This window comes from Myripristis murdjan, chromosome 4, assembly GCF_902150065.1.
Source record: "Myripristis murdjan chromosome 4, fMyrMur1.1, whole genome shotgun sequence".
Taxonomy (NCBI): Eukaryota; Metazoa; Chordata; class Actinopteri; order Holocentriformes; family Holocentridae; genus Myripristis; species Myripristis murdjan.
In genome coordinates, this window is record NC_043983.1 from 17,646,678 (window position 1) to 17,666,474 (window position 19,797).

General features: G+C 42.1%; 1 protein-coding gene across 1 annotated transcript in view; it reads right to left on the minus strand.

Moving 5' to 3' along the window:
• The window catches only part of sh3rf1 (SH3 domain containing ring finger 1), a 43,169-nt gene extending 25,495 nt beyond the window's left edge, over nucleotides 1–17,674 (minus strand). The window contains exons 1-2 of the mRNA XM_030049132.1: nucleotides 17,399–17,674; nucleotides 15,890–16,396 (exon numbers count right to left, since the gene is read on the minus strand). Of these exons, the coding sequence (XP_029904992.1) occupies nucleotides 15,890–16,270 (381 nt within the window). The 5' untranslated portion in view covers nucleotides 16,271–16,396; nucleotides 17,399–17,674. The remainder of the gene's footprint in view (nucleotides 1–15,889; nucleotides 16,397–17,398) is intronic.
• Nucleotides 17,675–19,797: the final 2,123 nt, after the last annotated feature.

The window sequence follows — 19,797 nt, forward strand, 5'->3', positions numbered from 1 at the left end:
GAGCATGAGGGTCTATAAAAACATTCAACACATGGAAGTACAACTGAGACATTGCTGAGGTGGCTACTGATTTAAGCTACTGATTAGTCATCAAGAAGAAAGCATTTTAGCAGGGAGGGGGATTGTATTTATGGAAGAACTATGGAAACAGAGCCATCAGCCCATACGGTTTTCATAAAGCTATGACAGTATATGTGTGCATGTAGGCTATACCATAAATGTGCAATTTTATGAAACCACTTGCACATGTTCAGACACATATCTGTGTGTAGCCTAATATGCATGGGTGGATATAGTAGTTACTTGACTGGCCTCAGTCAAGAGGTGAAAGTGGTTCTGGGTGGACCATGGATCATCCAGTCTGCTTGTATGACTAAACACTGAAAGAACAGAACTAGCCAAACTCTGTGCAAGTTCATGCACTGGGCTCAGCGACTGTTCTCAGAGGAACCCACTCACATTTCACAGCTGACAGAGGGAGGGGGGAGGTAGATGGGAGCTGGGAACAGGGGCAGAGAAGTGTGTGAGATCAAAAGATTGAAAAAAGAATGAGGCAGGCATAAGAAATGCAGGCAGGCTAACCTGAACCTGTCAAAATGATGGCTCTGTGGTGTAACAGCACAGACAGAGTTTCTTCTCCTCAGGATGAGCCACAGTTACAAGTCCACTAGACGGGACTGATCTACTGAAGCAGGAACAGCTGCGGCACGAAGGAACAGAGGTGTCACAATTGTTTGACCGCTGATCACAGCTGGCCAATACATGTTCTAAACAAGTTTCAGGTATCTTATATTAAATTAAAATGTAAAAAAAACATAAAATTAAAAAATTAATCCAATCTTGCCTGATATTAAGACTGGAGTGTTAACTGGAGTGTTACACTCTTGCATCTTCAGTTTGACATTGCCTCCCCTCTAAACAATCAGTGGGGGAGGGCGATTCGATTTTCCCTAACCAATCACATCACAAGAGAGCACGTATCTATCTGAATCTGACTTCATATTAAGTTAACACTGATGCGTAGCCATGCCAACATACTGACTTTGTCAGGTTTTAAGAGTACAGCAGAGCAAAGTACAAACTAGGATGTCTGGCGATATTAAGAAGACATGCCATCTATAAAAAATGAATTTATTAATCAAGTGGGTATTTTATCATCCATTTTCTCATGTTAACTAATAAGCTATGTGGTTCTCATCTCTGCCACAGCTCGATTATGTACAAAATCTTTGTCCCGCCCGACAACAGTGCTTATTAGCTCAGATAGTTTTTCAACTGAGAAATCACAGTTGAACTGAGCAATACCAGACCTGCAGCATCGCTTGAAACTTTTTAAAGTGAATGTGTGATTCACAGGTCTGGAACCAGACTACTGCCAATCAGAGAATGATCAAAAGTGTGCTGTTAAACGTATGAGCCAATTTGCAGCATTCAGCAGATCATTAAGCAAGCCTGTCACCCATTTGGTTCTGACACAGCCAGCGATCATAGAGTAGAACCAGTTTAATATAATTGGCTAAAAAAAACACAAAACCTATGTTGCCACAGGAAGAAGCTTTTAATGCACTACCACTGGTTGAGGAAGCACCTCAGTAAAAAGCTCACAGTAAAATGTGATTAATATGAATAAAGCCTAACCTTATTTACACACAGATAGGCCAGGTAGGCCATGTCACCGTATCAACAATGTGTTAAACACTGTTATTTTACCAACAAATTGTAAAACACTGTGGTGAAACTTTACATGAAGTGAATGAAATTGTTAGTAGAAAGTCTGGATAAAATGCATCGATTCAATCCACGACTGGATTGGTGATCATCTCATAACACTGTAAAATTGATTAATTAGAAAACCCAAGTGGCGCATCCCTTGGCAAAAGTAGAAAAACCAAACAAACAACAACAAATAAAAGACACCTCAAACTGCTATGGTACAAACATTCATGACTCCTGTCAATGTAGGAGTGAAAAAGACAAAGAGAGATACACAATATGGACTAAAGTATTGGGCCACCTACACATTACACCTACAGGAGCTTTTATGACATCCCCTTCTGAATACATAGGAATGAATATAGCTTTGCAGCCAGAACAGCTTCCACTCTTCTGGGTAGGCTGTCTTCAAGATTTTGGAGTGTATCTGTGAGAATTTTCGCCCATTCATCCCAAAGAGCATTTGTGAGGTCAGACACTAAAGTTGGACAAGAGAGCCTGGCAATCTCTGTTCTAGTTTGCAATCTTCTAGTTCATCCAAAAGGTGTTTCTGTTCCAGTCATACTGGAACAGAAAAGGATCTTCCCAAAACTCTTCCCACAAAGTTGGAAGCAGAGAATTGTCCAAAAAAAGCTGAAGCATTAAGATTTCCCTTCACTGGAACTAAGGGGCTGAGGCCAACCCCAGGAAATCAAGCCCACAGCATTATCCCTCCACCACCAAACTTTACAGTCGGCACAATGCAGTCAGGTAGGTAACGCTCTCCTGGCATTCACCAAACCCAGACTCGTCCCAGACCGCCAGATAGAGAGGCGTGATTCGTTACTCCACAGAACACGTTTCCACCGCTCCATACGACATTTGGCATTGTGCTTGGTGATGTAAGGCTTGCATGCAACTGCTCGGTCATGGAAACCCATGCCATAAAGCTCCCGGTGCACAGTTTTTGTGCTGATGTTAATGCCAGAGGAGGTTTGGAACTCTGCAGTTATTGAGTCAGCAGAGTGTTGGTGACTTTTACGCACAACGCACCCCAGCACTCAGCGACCCCGCTCTGCAACTCTACGTGGTCTGCCACTTGGTGGCTGAGTTGCTGTGGTTCCTAAACTCTTCCACTTTGCAATAATAGCACTTATAGTTGATCATGGAATATCTAAGGGGGAGAAAATTTCATGAACTGACTTGCTGGATTGGTGGCATCCCATTACATTACTATTACAGTACCACCCTCAAATTCAGTGAGCTCTTTAGAACAAGCCATTCTTTCACAAATGTTTGTAAAGGCAGAATGCATGGCTAAGTGCTTTATTTTATACACCTGTGGCAATGGGACTGCATGAAACACTTAAATACAATGAGTAAGAGGTGTACTTTTGTCCATATTGTGTATGTACAAATGCGGTGACATCTCAGAAAAATTGTGGCACTGGTTGTTTGTCTTGCCATGACCAGCCGCAATTATGGCAAAGCAAATATAGACCTTGTAAATAATGTGCTATGAGAAAACTCTTGAAAATAAGCCTGTTTTTTTCTTTATTCTTCTCCTAATGCGCTAACGTAAGACAATGTTCCCCAGGGCTTGGGGGCAGCATATGCAACTGGCTGTCTGTGTGTTGTGCAGTTGCAGCCTGGAGTACAGAGCAGATAGTTGTGTTTTGTAATAAGTTGAGAGGGCTGAAGAGCAACCTATTAGAGCCTGTCCTGAGAGGTTCAACCTACAAACTCCTCTCCATGATCTCTCACTTCATAATTCTCTCTCCATCTCTCGGGTGCTCTTTCGCTCCCTCTCACTGTGAATGGCTGCTCTCCTCACCCTTCATCTTCCTCCTTCCATCGCTCCTGCTCCCCCAGAAGTCAGTCTTTAGACTCCTTCTGAAGCCGCAGGGGTCACATTGAAGTCAGTGGGTGTATAATCTCATGTTTCCACCCAAAGAGCTAACTAACCACTCTGGGCCAAAATGCATGGCAGAAAAGAAATCTTTTAAAAACAGCAAAGAACTTGGAGAGGTGTTGCACATTTTGAGCTTGTAGTCTAATAGAGGGGGGATTAGTCCACAAATGTCACAGTATCTGTGTATTGAGTACAAGTCAGTATGAGCTGAATACTAAACATTTCTTCACATCACCCTCCACTGTGCTGGTGAAAGCATGCAGTGACTGCGGCCTTTTGTTCCATTCAGTCATTCAGGGTGAGCCACCTGCTCTACTCGGCAGATTTGAACGTTTTATCGATGGCCCTGCCGATCAAAGGAGAATTTGACTAGGAAATAGATACTCTGCTGACTACTATAACTTGCAGGATCATAAATAAAACCAGTGGGGAGACATATCAACTGACAAATAACAATTTGTCAACTCTTTGTCACCTCTTCATTAAATGACTGTGCCTGCTTATCTTCCGACTGTCCAATGTGGGATCTCAGACCAGTGGGCCTCTGAAAAGCACTTGCTTGCATTGGCTGGTATTTGGACGCCTCTACAGTGAACAAACAAAGCCAGGATATTGACGCAGTTGTGGCAAAGGGCCAGGGCACAAACACTGCATCTGTTCTCTGGCTCAAGAACCAGCACAGCACTGACCATCTTCCACTTTCTTGATAAAGTGCGAGTTTGTGTGCATGTGTGTGTTTGTCCATTCCACTAACCCCGTCCTCCTCCACACACACCCCAGATGTAACATGTAACTGCTAGGTTTACTTTCTCTCCACTGAATGCTAACTGAGACACTTGGTGCTGGAGCCAAAGTGTCAGGGAGCAGATCTGAAGAACTCTGGGATTTGGGGCTTCACTACCCTCTTGTTTCCACCCTGAAGTTTGCTGAAAGGTTTGGCTTTAACAGGCCTGTGCTAGACCATTATAGAGCTTACTCAAATTTAACTAGTTCAGGTCAGTCCCATGGTGAAGGAAGCTGCAGACTTGTGCTTCTCAAGGTTGTTCTTTGTACTATGCTGTGCTGTACCATAGTTACATAATTCTGAACTGATCCAATTTTATGCATCCTAAGACTGCTTCATGCAGGCCAGCGTATACCATGTGCTCAGCAGTTTACAATGTAAGAGAGGAAGGAGAGAAGTACTGGTATAGAAGTTATGCCAGTGGTTCTCAACTGTTTAGCATCAGGATCTATGTTTCTACTCATTATGTCAAGGTCCATACATACAATAGGCAAAACTAACAGCCAATCAGTTTAATTTTGCAAGATGAAAACTACAGCAATTTACAATGCTTTAAAATACTATTAACTCTCTGAAAGTTACATGGAATTCTCTTAATTTCTTTTAAAGAATATTAAAAAATTGCTGGTTTGTCCAACAAAGATGCAAATTTTTTTGTTGGATATCATATCACACAATATATAGGCTATGTTTTCATCTTTTTTTAATGTATTTTTTCCATTCCAATTCTCTCTCCTCCTCCTTTCATTTATGCTGTAAGGTCTTTTTAAAATTTGTTACATATATACACTACTCACAAAAAGTTAGGGATATTCGGCTTTCGGGTGAAATTTCAGGATGAACGTAAAATGCATTCTAACCTTTACAGGTGAACTTAATGTGACCTTCTGTAAACTTTTGAATGCACATGTCCAACTGTTCAATGTTTCAGTACTTTTTGCACAAGTTGCTGTTCTCTAACAAGGAGTTTAACGGCAAAATTCACATCAGGTGTTTGATGCTCCAGCTCATCGAGGTCGTATCATTAGGGAACGGCTGCTGGAGACTGGGGTACCTCAAATGGAGTGGCCTGCACTTTCTCCAGACCTGCATCCCATAGAAAACCTATGGGATCAGCTGAGTCACCGTGTAGAGGCTCGGAGCTCTGTACCCCAGAACCTCAATGTCCTGAGGGCCGCCCTTCAAGAAGAGTGGGATGCCATGACTCAGCAGACAATAAGTCAACTTGTGAACAGCATGAGACGTCGTTGTCAAGCTGTAATTGATGCTCAAGGGCACATGACAAGTTATTGACACTGACATTTTTTGTTGTGGTATATCCACCACTGTTGTTGGCTTTTGTTTCAATAAATTGTTTGAGATGAGGAAATCACCAGTCTATGCTTCTACTTAAATGCCCTACTTTCATGATATAATATCAGTGTAGCGTGAACTTTTTACATTTTCCATAAATTTCACCCAAAAGCCAAATATCCCTAACTTTTTGTGAGTAGTGTATATATTGTTTTATATTATTTTTGGACCTGCACATTCAGTGGACTTGCATGCCTGCAGTCCAGTCAGAATCGACCTGTGATCCACTTTTGGACTGCAACCCACCAGTTCAGAACCACTGATTTATGTTCTCTGCTGCCTGTTGCTGTAGTCTTGACTGGTCAGAGCCAGCCAAGGCAAATGTGTAGCCTGGCCTCATCAGACTTGAGACATTTGACACACTGACAGGTCTGCTGTTAGAGTCCCACATATCAACAGTCCCTGGTTGCTGTGGGTACTCATCAGCCCACAGTGACGCTATTAGGGGCTAGGCAAAAATGTCAGAGTGATGCTGGTGCCTCCAGAATGGGTCAAGGTTTACACATATACAGTAGCTAATGAGGCTTTTTTCCTTGACATTATCAGCTTGGCGATCACACCTTCCCACCGCGCAGAATATAAAAACAGACTCAACCCTACACCAACATTTCAACACAGTGTTGTCACAGGCCTGTTTGTGTCCCGACTACACACCTGTGTTTTTGTGGGTGTGTTTCGTGTGATGTGCCTGTGCAGATCTAAATTAGTCTGTGACTCATTAAAGCAAACATCAGTGTGGGTTGGCCAGATCCAACCCACAAAAGACTAGGTGTGTAGGTGTGTGTGTCTATGTGAGTGTGTGTGTCAAATAAATAGGTTCAAGGTGGGTACATTTATAATTAGAATAGCATGATTCTCGTTATATTGTCTATATTCAGATAATTCAGAGTGAAATGTGTGTGGAGAAAGATAGCATCTTATAGGTGACACCCTCCACCACAATCCCCGAGTCTTCATCAGCCCTCCTCTTTATTCAAGTTCACTTCAATAATTAATCACACATTTACAGAAAGAGACCCCATGATTGTGGAGAAACAGAGAACACAGTCTTTCAACAGTCTGGTTCCTCAGTTTTTGTGCCACTTCATTTTTCCCAGATAAAATCAAAATTATTTGTTTTCTGTCTTTATGGCATCTTATGGAGACTATAAACAATGATAATAATAGTATAATAGATAATTGAATAGTACCAGATGAAAAAAGGGATATGTGAAATGTGTTTCCCAAAGGATTGTTTTAGGTGGCACTGTGCATGTATTTTGAATAGTATTTTGTGTATTTAGTAAATATGGAAAATTAAATTTGAATGGGATTCATTACAAGCAAAAAATTATTTTACATCCCATCCTCCTAACTTAGAAAGCTGATATTTTTCCATGCTACATCAGAGATCATTATACCCTAATGTGGGCGAAAAGCTATTGCGCAGTAGTGAAATTTAAAAGGTAAAAATTCAAAATGTCATTTTTAAACAGTTTCTTTAGACAAACAATGTGTCAAACTGAAAATAATACATTTTCTTGTGTAGGGAAATTACTATCCACTTAATGTTCAGCAGCCAAAACAAACCTGAAAGGATTTCACATCAATGTGGTAGATTGGAAATACAAACAGTTTGTTTAGAATGATCCATTATGATATTGAGTCAAAGAAAGACGTTGTGCTGTGCAAGTGTTGATGCCATTTTGTAGCTGGAACTAATGAGCTGTGGCATGTGTAGGCATCTAACAATTAACCTGTCAGCCAAGTCAAGTGTCAATCTAGGCTGGAACTCAATCGTCCATCTGGCTACTAAACAGTGATAATCAGCTCATCAGCCCACAGCTGATTCATCATTCAATATTTGAATGATATACTGACTTCTTATCAAATAAAATTTGATTAGATTGATTGTAACCAAAAAACTGAAATTGCCATGGCAAGACATTACTACTCACTGAATGTTCATTTATAGCTAACATTGTAATCTCTGGCTTGCTGTAAAACATGAATTCAAATAATCCGCTGTAAGTTCTTGTGTGCTAGACATTGGTGCTGAACACAAACCACAGTCGACAGAAAGCTTCAACCATGGTGCTCAAACAAGTTTGAACACATGAACACTTGAGCTGTCAAGTCATTCAGACAGTTACTTCTATATGACATGAATGCAACATGATTCAACAAAAGGTCTTCGAAAGTTTGGTAGCACAAAGAATACTTCCTCCAGCTACAATGGATTGGAAAGCGCATACTAACACTGGGAGCTACTGGATATGAATAAGTGAACTGTAGGAGACATAACACATCATTAGACTAGCCAGAAGGGTTGCACCACATTGTCTAAGACACTGTGTATGTGTTTGTGTGTATAAATATAGAACGTTTTAGACTTCTTAATAAGCAAGTGTGTGTTAGACATGAAGCTCAGGGGAAAAGGAAAAGTCTAGGAGGACAGTCTTTCATATCTTACAATCTGCTCAACTACACTCTGTTTACCTCAATAGTTGCCAAACCAACCCAACTATACACTTGCACTTTGACTATTTCAAGAATCACTCCAGGTTCCTTGGCTCTTCTGACTTCACTGTAGATTAGTGTGTTATGGCCACCCATGGCGCATGAGATGTGGCGTACACTAATCCCATTCACATCGTCCTTATTAGAACCCGAATACATAATCATAGATAATCGCCCATAATCGGTGCAAATCACAGTGGGCAGCACTACATCCACTAGGCTCAGCAGCAGATCCCCCTGTGCCCCTTCACAGTTGGGAGAAGGATGTCACTCAGGGGACAAATGCAGATTAACTGCGCTCCTGGGCCCCAAAGCAAAACAGGAAACTTCTCAGCACACAGCAGAATAGCAAACACACGGCTCTCACAAGAAAGGAGAGAGCTCTACAGATTTAGAGAAAACTGTGTTCGAAAATATTTGGTGGAATCATTCTTATCCACATCTACAAAGCAGGACCGGGACCACACATCTCTGTGATCCAGCAGCAAGGTGAGCCTGGGGCTGCCGCTGTCGGACACATTTAGAGCCTGTAATAGACCGGGTGTCAGAGGTCAAACAACTGAAAATGAAACTCCCAGCAAATCATGATTCAGCCTCAGGGATGGGAATTGAACACTTAACATGCCAGCAGACCAATGGCCCATGGATGACCAGTTGTGGCCCACCAATCACAACAAAGGGTCAGAGGTCAAACTGCTCTGTTTAAGCTGCATAGGTATGAGGGGCACCTTGGGAATCAAGGTGGGGCCCCATGGTGGACATGTCGTCAAACAGCTGACAAAACAGTCAAAGAATCAATTCCGCTGCAAACAGAAAACAAATTTGGTGTCAATACATACCACACAGGCCTTGGCATGGGTACTAAAATTGTTTAACGTACGCTTGTGCATTGTTGTTATATCAAAATGTCTTTAGTGGTGATGAAAGGTGTGCTGAAAAACCAGGCTGTAAAATAAAATGTTGACGACAGTTGGCCCATGAAGCTGTGTTTTATCAAGAAACCTTGGCCAATGGACCACACACATACAAGGAGTGGTAAAGAAAGGCTTTTGTTGGCCACCACAGGTGTGATAGGACTGAGGTAAAGAGGAGGTCATGGCTGCTTCCCCTCCTAGTGTCATGCCTACAGACTTGGCAGGAGATGGGGCATGTGTGTGTGTAAGGGGAGGGGGGCATTACAAATGTGGCATTTAGGCCAGTTGGACCTCCCAGAGCTTAGTGTAAAAACAACTGGGAGTAACAACCAACAACAGTATAAACAAAACATACACACTGAGGTTAAATATGATACCCAGTAAACAGAGGAAGATAGGAAATTGGACTATTACACGAGTCTAATTATCCAGAAGAAGACTGTCTGATCTCAAGCAGCATGTGTGAATATGAAAGGGTGTCTTCTAAGATACAGCTGCTGCAGGTGAGTCCGCCCCAGGGCTTTCAGGTGCACAGGCATGTTACTGCCTGCATGGCTATCAGCACAGCTACAGAATTACTGCATATTACAGACAGACACCGACACCTCCTGTCCTATCAAATAACATCAGGTCAACCCAGATTCACCTATCAGTCCAAGCAGAGCTTAGTTTGACTGACACCAGAGGATATATAGAGGAGAATATAACCTGCATTAATATGTTGGTCACTCAACAAACAACAACTGAAGGAGGAAGTGAATATGAGCTGGCAGGTCGAGCAAGACTAGACAAGCCCAGTGTTTAGAGGAGTAACGGTGACCTGCAACTGCTCAGGGCATTCCTCGGAAACACATACACAATAACACAGAATCACAAAAACACCCTACTTTGTCTGGGGAAAGAGGTTAAAAGGAAATTCAGCAAAGAAAGCTAAGTCTTTCTTGTATGTGTCTAGGCTGGAAAATCTTGAAAGGTAGAAAAAAAAAAACAGACAGACACACACACACACACACACACACACACACACACACACACACACACACACACACACACACACACCCATTCACCAGGGGACCAGTGTTACCCTATAATGAGGAGGCAACCATGACTGCACCTTAATCACATGATTAGGTCTTTTGATCTTCTCCTCAGGAATTATGTAAACCCAAGTGTGGAGTAGAGTAATTCCCATAGAAATACCAACATCCTACACTCTAATTCACAGTTTACGGATTTTCCAGATTTTTCAAATGCAAGTATCCCTGGCATCCACCACACTGGAGATTAACTGCTGATAATGGAAATAGTTTGAAACATCAGCTGGAGAAAACAAAATCTCCATAAAGAAAAATACATTGTCCTTCAGAAGTCCTTGACAGTATGATTATGATTTTGATCATATAAAGCAGTCTTTGATACGAGGGTGATACAAAACACAGTAAACAATTCTTTCACATTCACACACATTATGTTCCACTTGCAAGTCGGTAGGTCCAATTTAACCCTTATCTCTATCCTCCTAACTGTTTTTTGCTAATTTTTTGGGGGGAGTCATTTTTAACCCCATTAGACAGATACAAGTAAAAACCATAGAAATTGGTTGGACAGACACAGCATGGGTTATTTCCGGGTGGTCATCTTGCCATAATAACAGCTGTCCACGTTCAGCTGTTGTCGCCATGTCAGCAGAAGAGCATGTTTAAATATCTTTATTGAAACTTCCATTGTGATAAAGCAAGCACCTGGCAGTTTGGTGGATCTCTCTGTCATGGTGTGCACAGCTCGCAGCAACAATGACAGACTAAGTTAATATGCAAAATTTATTAAAATCATCTATGTGTTGCTAAAGTTATTTAAAAAATTACTGGAAACTAATTCATAGCCCATCTCAGGCTAAAGTTAATGTTAGTTAATTAGTTGTGAGCTCAGTTAATCCTTCTTAGCACCATTGTTACTAAATAATATTCTGGCAAAGCCACTGTAAACCTACCAGGTAAGGACTTAACTCCTTACTGAACCAATGTTTTTTTTTTTTTTTTTTTTTTCCTTTGAATCAAAATCAAGAACCACAAGAGTATTTTCCCTTGTTTTCATTTTCTTGTGAAAACAGAACGTGTTTCTGTCAACTGTGCATCACTTCTCCCGACGTAAACAAACTCGTCTGCCAATGGGGTGACATCAGTTGAATGTTTACATCTGCTGCCTTGGCAACAGGCACCACCTGCAAATTCTCTGATTTGCTGTGTACCAAAGTCCCACGCCAGTTCTATTCATTCAATTTCTACAGCAAAGTCTGGCAAGAAAGATTGTGAGAGAAAGAGAGGGATGACATATGATGTCCTGGGCCAGATTCAAACTCAGGATGTCACAATTACATGGTGTGCAACACAGATCACTGAGCCACCTGGGCGACCTTTATAGTTCTTGACATTTACTAATTCATTCAAACTCCAGCAGTTTAAAAATATCACTCACTCCAGCAGTGAATAATTGCAGTTGTTTCTAGGATGCAGTCTGAGCAGTGTCTGTCATGTATGATTGAGATCGTATATCAAACTATATGAATCATAAAATATGCTGCCTGTCTCCTGGGAACAGCTGTTTTTCCCAAAACAATATGAGTCAAACCAAAAGCAGATCTGTCAAGTATTGTGCTGCACTAAGCAATATGCGCTTTCTCTCTCTGAAAAGGGTATATGGACAGGCATGTAAAAATAAGTACCGACAAATGTACACACACACACACATACACACACACAAGTGGCAGCACTAAATAACAAGTGTTTTGTTTTCCCAGAATGAGAGTCAGTAGTCAGCAGTAAGAGGAGAACAGGGAGCGGTGCCGACTCACGGTCTAATCAACTCTAATCTCATTAGACCTTTAACAGGCTCCAGTCTGGCTTTAGACAGCAAGGAGGAGGGAGGTACACTGTAAATATGGAAAAAATACAGGTTCTGTCAGAGTCTCATAATAAAACATAATAGGTGGCTAAAAACCCTGACACGCAATGTCCAAAGGTCTTGTGGATATTCATGGGAAAGAGGAGGAGGCGAGAGAGAAGTGTGAGAGTGCTGAGGGAGCTGGAGAGCTAAGTTCTCTTAAAAAATTCCCAGTGGAAAGCAGTAAGTATGTGTTTGCCAGTATGTGGGCAGAGTGAGGGTGTAATGAAGGGGTTCTGACACACAGGCAGAGGTCAGCCAGACGGCCAAGGGGAAAGGCTCAAACAACAATATGATGTCATCAAAGAGGGCCAGCGTGACTCATCGACCTCAGACGAGGGAGGAGCACAGGAATTTTAATGAGATACCTCTACATGAGGAGCCCATAAACAACATTCCTTTTCTCTGAAGAAATAAATCAACTACAAAGACACAGGACAAAAACAAGGACAAGACGTCTATCAAGAAAAAAAAAAGAAAAAAAAAATCATAACACAGAAACAAAGTTTGGCCATTTCTTAAGGGTAACAGGAAATTAGGCTGGACTTCATTCAGTCATCAGCAAATGATGCCAAATTGATAGGCTGTGCTTTGCTTTGTTTGTAAAAACAATTCAGTGAATACGGAGGTAATGAGACAGAGCAGGAAGATATGAGGGAGCTACAGAGAGCAAGAAGTCTATAAAAGAAGAAGAAAAAAAAGCCCTCCCTTGTATCAAGCCTATATTAGCGCAGAGGAGACAATGGCCTAATTACATTCCCAAGAGCTCAGGAGAGAATAGTGTCTCGTTTCCATCAACTAAACACACAGAAAAAGACAGACAGGCAAGCATGCATGCATACATGTACATACAGTCTGTTGCCAACTTGCACTAAAGAAATATCAAAATCTATAATGTGGTTAACAGACGACACAATCAATTATGAGCACATTAAAGCTTTTATGACAAAGGCTCTCATTATAAAAACAGCTCTATTTTAAGTCTTCGGGAGTATAGGTTCAACTCTTCAGAGGCCTCAAATGAAAACTTAAGACATTCAAGGAAAGCTCTCCAATTATTTCCTCCCCTTCCGTTGGCTCTGATCCCTGACTGACATGACCCCTGCACCCTGACCTTTGACTTCCAGACAGTTCCAATGGCTTTACTCGCTTGCACGCAAAAGTACCACTTAGCTATCTGCTCTAAATCGCACGAACAAAACGTGATGTTGTATGAGTCAACAAGGGCAAAAGGAAGACAAAACACCCAAGTAACATGAGCGCCATGTATGGAGGTGAGTCACCACCTTGAATATAAAGAGCCACACATTCACCGCGCTACATTCACGACAAGGCTTTTCACTGCGCCCCATCAAAGAAATGCCAAAGCGCTGAGTGTCACACAACTGGTGGGCTGCTAGAAACCCTTGGAGATGTTAAGAGGAGGGGCAGAGAGCTGACTGCGCAAGGTTACTCACTCAACATTTGTCCCTTTTGGTCCTGACACCTTTATTTAGCACTCGTCACCTTCTCTTACTGGTGGCCCTCTAGACACACACACACACACACATACACACCGTGGTCACTCCACGCGTGTCGATCACTCGGTAAGATCAGAGGGAAGCCAAAACAAAACCCTGTTGTGCATCTGTTGGCCAGGCCCCACCCCTCTGCCCTCCTGACCATTCTTTGGCCAGATAAGAATTGGAAGGGGAGCTGGGGTTGTACTGGGGCACTGCACTGGAGGGGCTGGTTCAAGCTTAGGGATACACAAAAAACAGAGGGACAGACTGCAGACAATGGGAAAGTGGGAGTCAAGCAGTCACCCAGGGGCAGTGAGGCGAATGGTCCCCAAGGAGCTGCACTCTGGGACTGGCCAGAGATCAGACTGGGCTATCACCGAGAGCTTTGATCTCTGCCTTTTTATGTTGTAAATGTTCCACCTGCACAGCTGCATCTTTTCCTATTCTCTCTCTCATCAACGCCTTGGGATGGAAGAAAAGATTTGAGAGGCGTTGCGAGTCCAGAACATGACATGCTACGACAGACTTGGAACAGCGGTGAAAATTAGAAACAGAAACCGCTTCTGAATTAAATCTCCCAATTATTCACACTCTGACAGAACTGTGTGTTCATGTATGTGGCTAGCTGACGGAGCAGGTCTCATAAAGCAGTGTGTCTTGCACTCCTACACTAAGGAAGCACAATCAGTAAATCCTAAAAAATACATAGGGGTCAAACAATGGAGTAGTTTCAAGAAGTCTATGCCCACCTCTACCTCCAACAAACAGGCTTTTCAGAGCACAGGGAAATTCCACTATGCATAAATTCCTTTGAAATACGCACAAACCCTCTGAAGTGATACTATGGTAAGTGAGGCAGGTCGCCCAGTAGCAATTTACAGTAAGGTCTCTGATCTTTGTACCTGCATGGTTAGGCAGATACATTATCAGCGCATTGACATTCCAGTGATTCTACACAGAGCCTTGACATCTTTTCATCTACCCTTCCCTCCCTTTGTGTAGACCAGAGCTGCTCAAAGAGGGGCCCATGGGTCAAATTTGCTCTCGCACATTTTTTTTTTGGCCCAGCAGAGGTTCAAATGTGTAAAGATGCAGAAGCAAGACAGTCAGACATAGTATCTGAATCGTGGTTTTGAGATAGGATTTTGTATCTTGGTTTACTTGATACATTTCTTTAAATAATGTGCAAAATTATTCTGTGGCTTGCTCCCCATATTAGTTGTCCATGCCAAATAGTCTTGGCAGCCCTGCTATGAATTTTCAGAGAAAGAAGCGTATTCACACTGTTAGGATGACCGTGTGTAATGAAGGTCCTCTTCATTACTCACACACAACAAGGATAAATTTCACAAGCTTTCAGGAGTATGACACAGCAATAAATACACACAATGAAAGTAGGTGCAGGGTGGATAATTAGTCTAGATATATCAGTGATTTTCAAAAACAACGACTTGGAACATGTGACCTAAAAAAGAAATTTATAAAAGGCCTGTGTATTGAATTTCCCACAGAGGCGTGTAAATAACTCATGAAAAAACACAAGGCTTTGTTGGAGGTAAAAGGTACAATAAAGGCATTAAAAGTGCACAAGAAACACCAAAGGAGTAGGCAATGTCGTGACAACGATCTATCTCAGTACCTGGTTTCATCTTACATGTAGTGGTTCTACATAACCATTAAAAGGAAAACACCCACACATATCAACATGTCATTTCCTTCGGGCTTCTGAAAGGAGGAATCTGAGATGGCAAATCCTATTTCCCCGTCAGTAACAGCAAATTATCTTATTAGTGTAAACTGTACCACAGACAAACACTGTTGCATTCATTTCATTATGTGTTTCTGTGTGTAATTATACCTTATGACTCCTCCCAGTCCTGCTGCATAATACAACTACATGAAGCCACCCTGCTTTTCTCACACATATTCACAAGCAGCACTACAGCAGAGACCTCAGATTGCAAGATACAGTTTTGGTATATGGTTTAAAAACAAAAAAAAAAGCACAGAGAAGCCTGACTACAATTGGCAAACAGGGCAGAATCATTTGTTGGCTCAACTATCAACTGTTCTCAGTCACTGATGTTTGTAATGCTGGGCTGCTAGTCAGCTGTCTGGCTTAGGGATCGCTATGATGACTGTTAATCTGCAGCAAAGATTAGAGAGCCAGTAATGTAACATGCTGCTTTTAATCCACACAGACTTTCCCTGTTTTGTTTCAGCTTGACCCTAACCATGGGAAACACAGATTCATGCTCACTAATCCATATTCAACCACCCTGTGCATACTAACCCGGACAAGGGTGCTCTTAGCCTGAGCACGCTGGGGCTGTGCTCCTGGGGCACCCTGCTCCCTGGATCCACTGCTCTGTGCTCTGGCCCCAGCTCCAGATGTACCATTTGTGCAGACTCCTGCCCCAGGACCAGCCCTCCGCGGCCTCTGCTTGATACCATCCAGCAGGCGCACCAGGAGGATGTTGCTGGGCAGTTCATCCACAGCACACTCCACCAGTGTCCGGCACTCTGGGCAGCGCAACTCTCCACGGGAGCCTAAGATGCCTTGGAGACAACGGCGGCAGAAGGTGTGCTGACAGGGTAGAACCTTTGCTGAGGCATCTAGCCGCTCCAGACAAACGGGGCACTCGAGTAAGTCCAAAAGCACAGATTCATCCATTCTTTGTTTGTTCTGCCTCTACTTCAGCAGAAAAAACATGGTGCTGATAAGGATTTTATTTGGAAGCAGGATCAGCACTATCACGTCACTCCCATGCCTCGGTTATGGCCATGGCGTCTGCATTATCTGTAAAGGAGGGGTAAGATATGCAAATTGCTCAGCTGTAAACACAAGAAAACAGGTCACAGTATTCACACAACAGACAGCACATATGGCTGAAGATGTCATGCAGTGATGCTTCATTTGTTGAGCATGCAGATGGAAACAGTGTAGTATTACAGAGTTCTGTTTGCTACATTCAAACAGCACATGTAACGCTGTAGCCTAATTACAAGCTGGCAGTACTGGTGAAAAGCAAAATTGCACCGCCCGGTTTTCTTTAACAATGAATCAAATTTAGTCCTCAGTTCAGCTGAGGATACATCTCCTCGATGTTTTGACCTTTGGGATTCGCAGCAGACCTAAAACATTTATACAACATACTATAACTGCGACCAGAGAGATGGGTGCAGCAACAAGGGCAAAAGTGGAAGACCGTGATAAGCCTCCCAACAGCACTTTATCACGAGTACAGCCAATTGTTTCCCGTTTGCGCATTTTGACAGCAAGCCAAAAAAACAAAACAAAAAAAAAACTATACAGCTGCGGGCGGATGTAGTATAAATTACCACGTAAAAGCTGACACTTTCAGTGGAGCTTTAACTAACATTTGCTAAAAATGTCCTCAACAAACCCAAGCCGGTGTTTTCTTGAAGCTTGTACAGCAACTGCATAACGTTACCCAGGGAAATAATGTGTCAACATTACGTAATACTAAATAACAGTGGATATCACGAGTATAATTGGCTAAATAACTTCCAAAAACAGTAATAGTCACCCCACTATCATTCAGAGAGCCCGTTAGTAGACATTTAAGTCAAAACTTTAACACATTAACGTTAGCCAAGATTGTTCATCATCAACCGGGGCAACACGGGGTGCTTCAATACTGCCAAATTAAAAGTGACTTAGAAGTTTTTACAACGCTCGAAAGTGACACAAGTGTTTTTATAATTCCTCACATGCCACGTAGTTTATCTGTAGCGTTTAAACCATTCACCCACGAAACACAATTTAGCTTAACGTTACCTCTTCCAAAACAAGGACTCCTCCTCTTCTTGCCCCGTATCTGCCTTCTTGCTACTTGTTAGCAAGCTAGCTGGAATGTACTGGCCACTTAACAAGTGTTCAGCGGACAAATACTATAGATCCCCTGCCACGGATTTGCCTCGAAATGCATTAAACGTTCAGCTACATGCGACTGTAAGAGAGCCCTGTGTCCAAGTTAATGAGAAAAAGGCAAAGACCGTGGTGAAGACGGGGAAACTGAACTCTGGCTGCCGTCCGCATCCAGCGCCATGACGAGTGCTCGTACTACTAGACTGTGTTGGTGGAAACAAGCAGAAAGAGGGAGGGTTACGTGGGCTTCAGGGGCAGTCGGAAATATTGTAATTTTAGGTAAATTACACATAAATAATATAAAAAAAACACCACGGTTGTTAAAATGTGACGTTTAGAAGCGACAAATATTTTACAACGTGTGCACAAATGATGTCAAAAGGGGGAAAAAAACGACATAATCCGTCATTTTCCTGCAAACAGTTGCCTTGTCGATTGTTATGCTAATCATGATCATCCAAACGATGATTTTTCAACCAAAGAGCTTACGAGGCGCACTGGAAGGCAACATCTATATTCGCTAAGAGGGCGTGAATCGTCTAATGATGTGTCAAAAAAAAAAAAAAAAAAAAAACTTGCAACATCAGTCCATGGGTTAAAAATAACGTGATATTCATTATTATTTTGCTTACCTCATTATTTTATGTATGTTACCCAATGTTGTGTGGCCAGCTGACATTAATGTAAGTAATTATTATCACCAAAATAACAGACTCTACTACCACATTTTCTGTGGTAGCCTATCTCAGTTAGAATCACACTGTAAAACAGTTTTACACATTGAACCAAGATGTGGACTATAATATGCAGGACTCAGTCTTGAAACAAAAGCAAAGTAGTGGACTTGGCCAAGTCTTACCTGATATAAATACAGAGTAAGGGAAGGCAAACTGGGAACACTGGCACCACTTTTATCTCAAAGAATACATTAAGGATAGACCTTTGACCTGCAAAAACCTTACAACAGCAACAAAACTGCTTGAGGGAGGGGAGAGAGAGCGAGACACAGCAAAACAAAAAAGTGATTTATTTTTATCCCATTTGGAGGACACTGCATACTGAGCAAGAGGGAGAGAGAAATGAGGGAGAGAGAGAAAAGAGCAATAAAGAGAGATTTATATGGAGGTGGCCCTCTTCTGTCACCACTGATCCCATAGGAGCTGGCAGGAGCCCTCAGGTCATATTTCCTCACTGTGAGGAGGCACTGCTCCGCCCCCCACAACCTCGGCAGAGACAATGGCCTCTGCCCTCCTTGTTTCTCTGCATGAACCCTGTGTGTTACCCCACTATCATATTTTCTATTCACTCAGCTTATGTTTTGTTAAAGCCAACAGTGGCAGTCAGAGACGCAACAGGAGTGATTTGTAGCCCTTGAAAGGTAATAATCATTCAGTGACCACACCTGAGGACAAAGAAAAAAATAGTTCACATGCACATACACACACGATAGGGGTGACAGCTGTGTTACTGCCTATAAAAAGGAAAGAGGAGAGCAGGAGTGAGGACAGGACAAGACATATGTCCCATTTTCCTCTGAAGGGATAAAACCTGACAGTAATAATGCCCTCTATGCAGTGCAGTGCTGTAAACCATCCCCTCGAGAAGCATACTGTTGAAATATAGCTAATACGTTGAGGATAAAATATGCAGAAACAATCTGTCTTGCATATTCCAGGGCTGATTTATATCGTGTGTCATTTTTGTTCAGAATGACAAGGTGCTAGCACGACATAAACCACATTAAAAAAAAAAAAAAAAAAAAAATGATGGCTTAATTGAAACCAGAGCAAAATCTCTTGGGCTTAATACACTATTAAGAATAGGACACTCTCTCTCACTGATCTCAATTTGTATTCCTCTGATAAGGCTTTTAAAGTTACTATCTCAGCCTGAGGCGAACTGCTTTCAAATTAGATTAGGGAACATAGCTGAATGTCAATGCATGCTGCCTGATAATGGTTGAGTGCGTATATGCCTCTGTGGGGTAATTTTTCCTTTGAGAGCTGGGATCAAGCCAGCTACAAGCCCTATGGAAAATTCAAACCCAAAATTGAATTAATTTCATCCCAAGTATAATGTCAAATTGAGAAATGGGGTGGGGCAGTATGAGACAGTGACCCATTAGCCATTATCCATTTCTGATCTGTCTGTGAACTTCTCATTGCCAGCTCTAATTTTAGTGCAGGTGTCAAAGTCCCTCCAGAGGAATAGTCTGCTTAAACAGGAGAATTTATGAGCAAAGTATTATAGATATCAGCTGCATTCTATTGCTATGAATCCAGCTGAAATAACACCTAACATTAATTTAT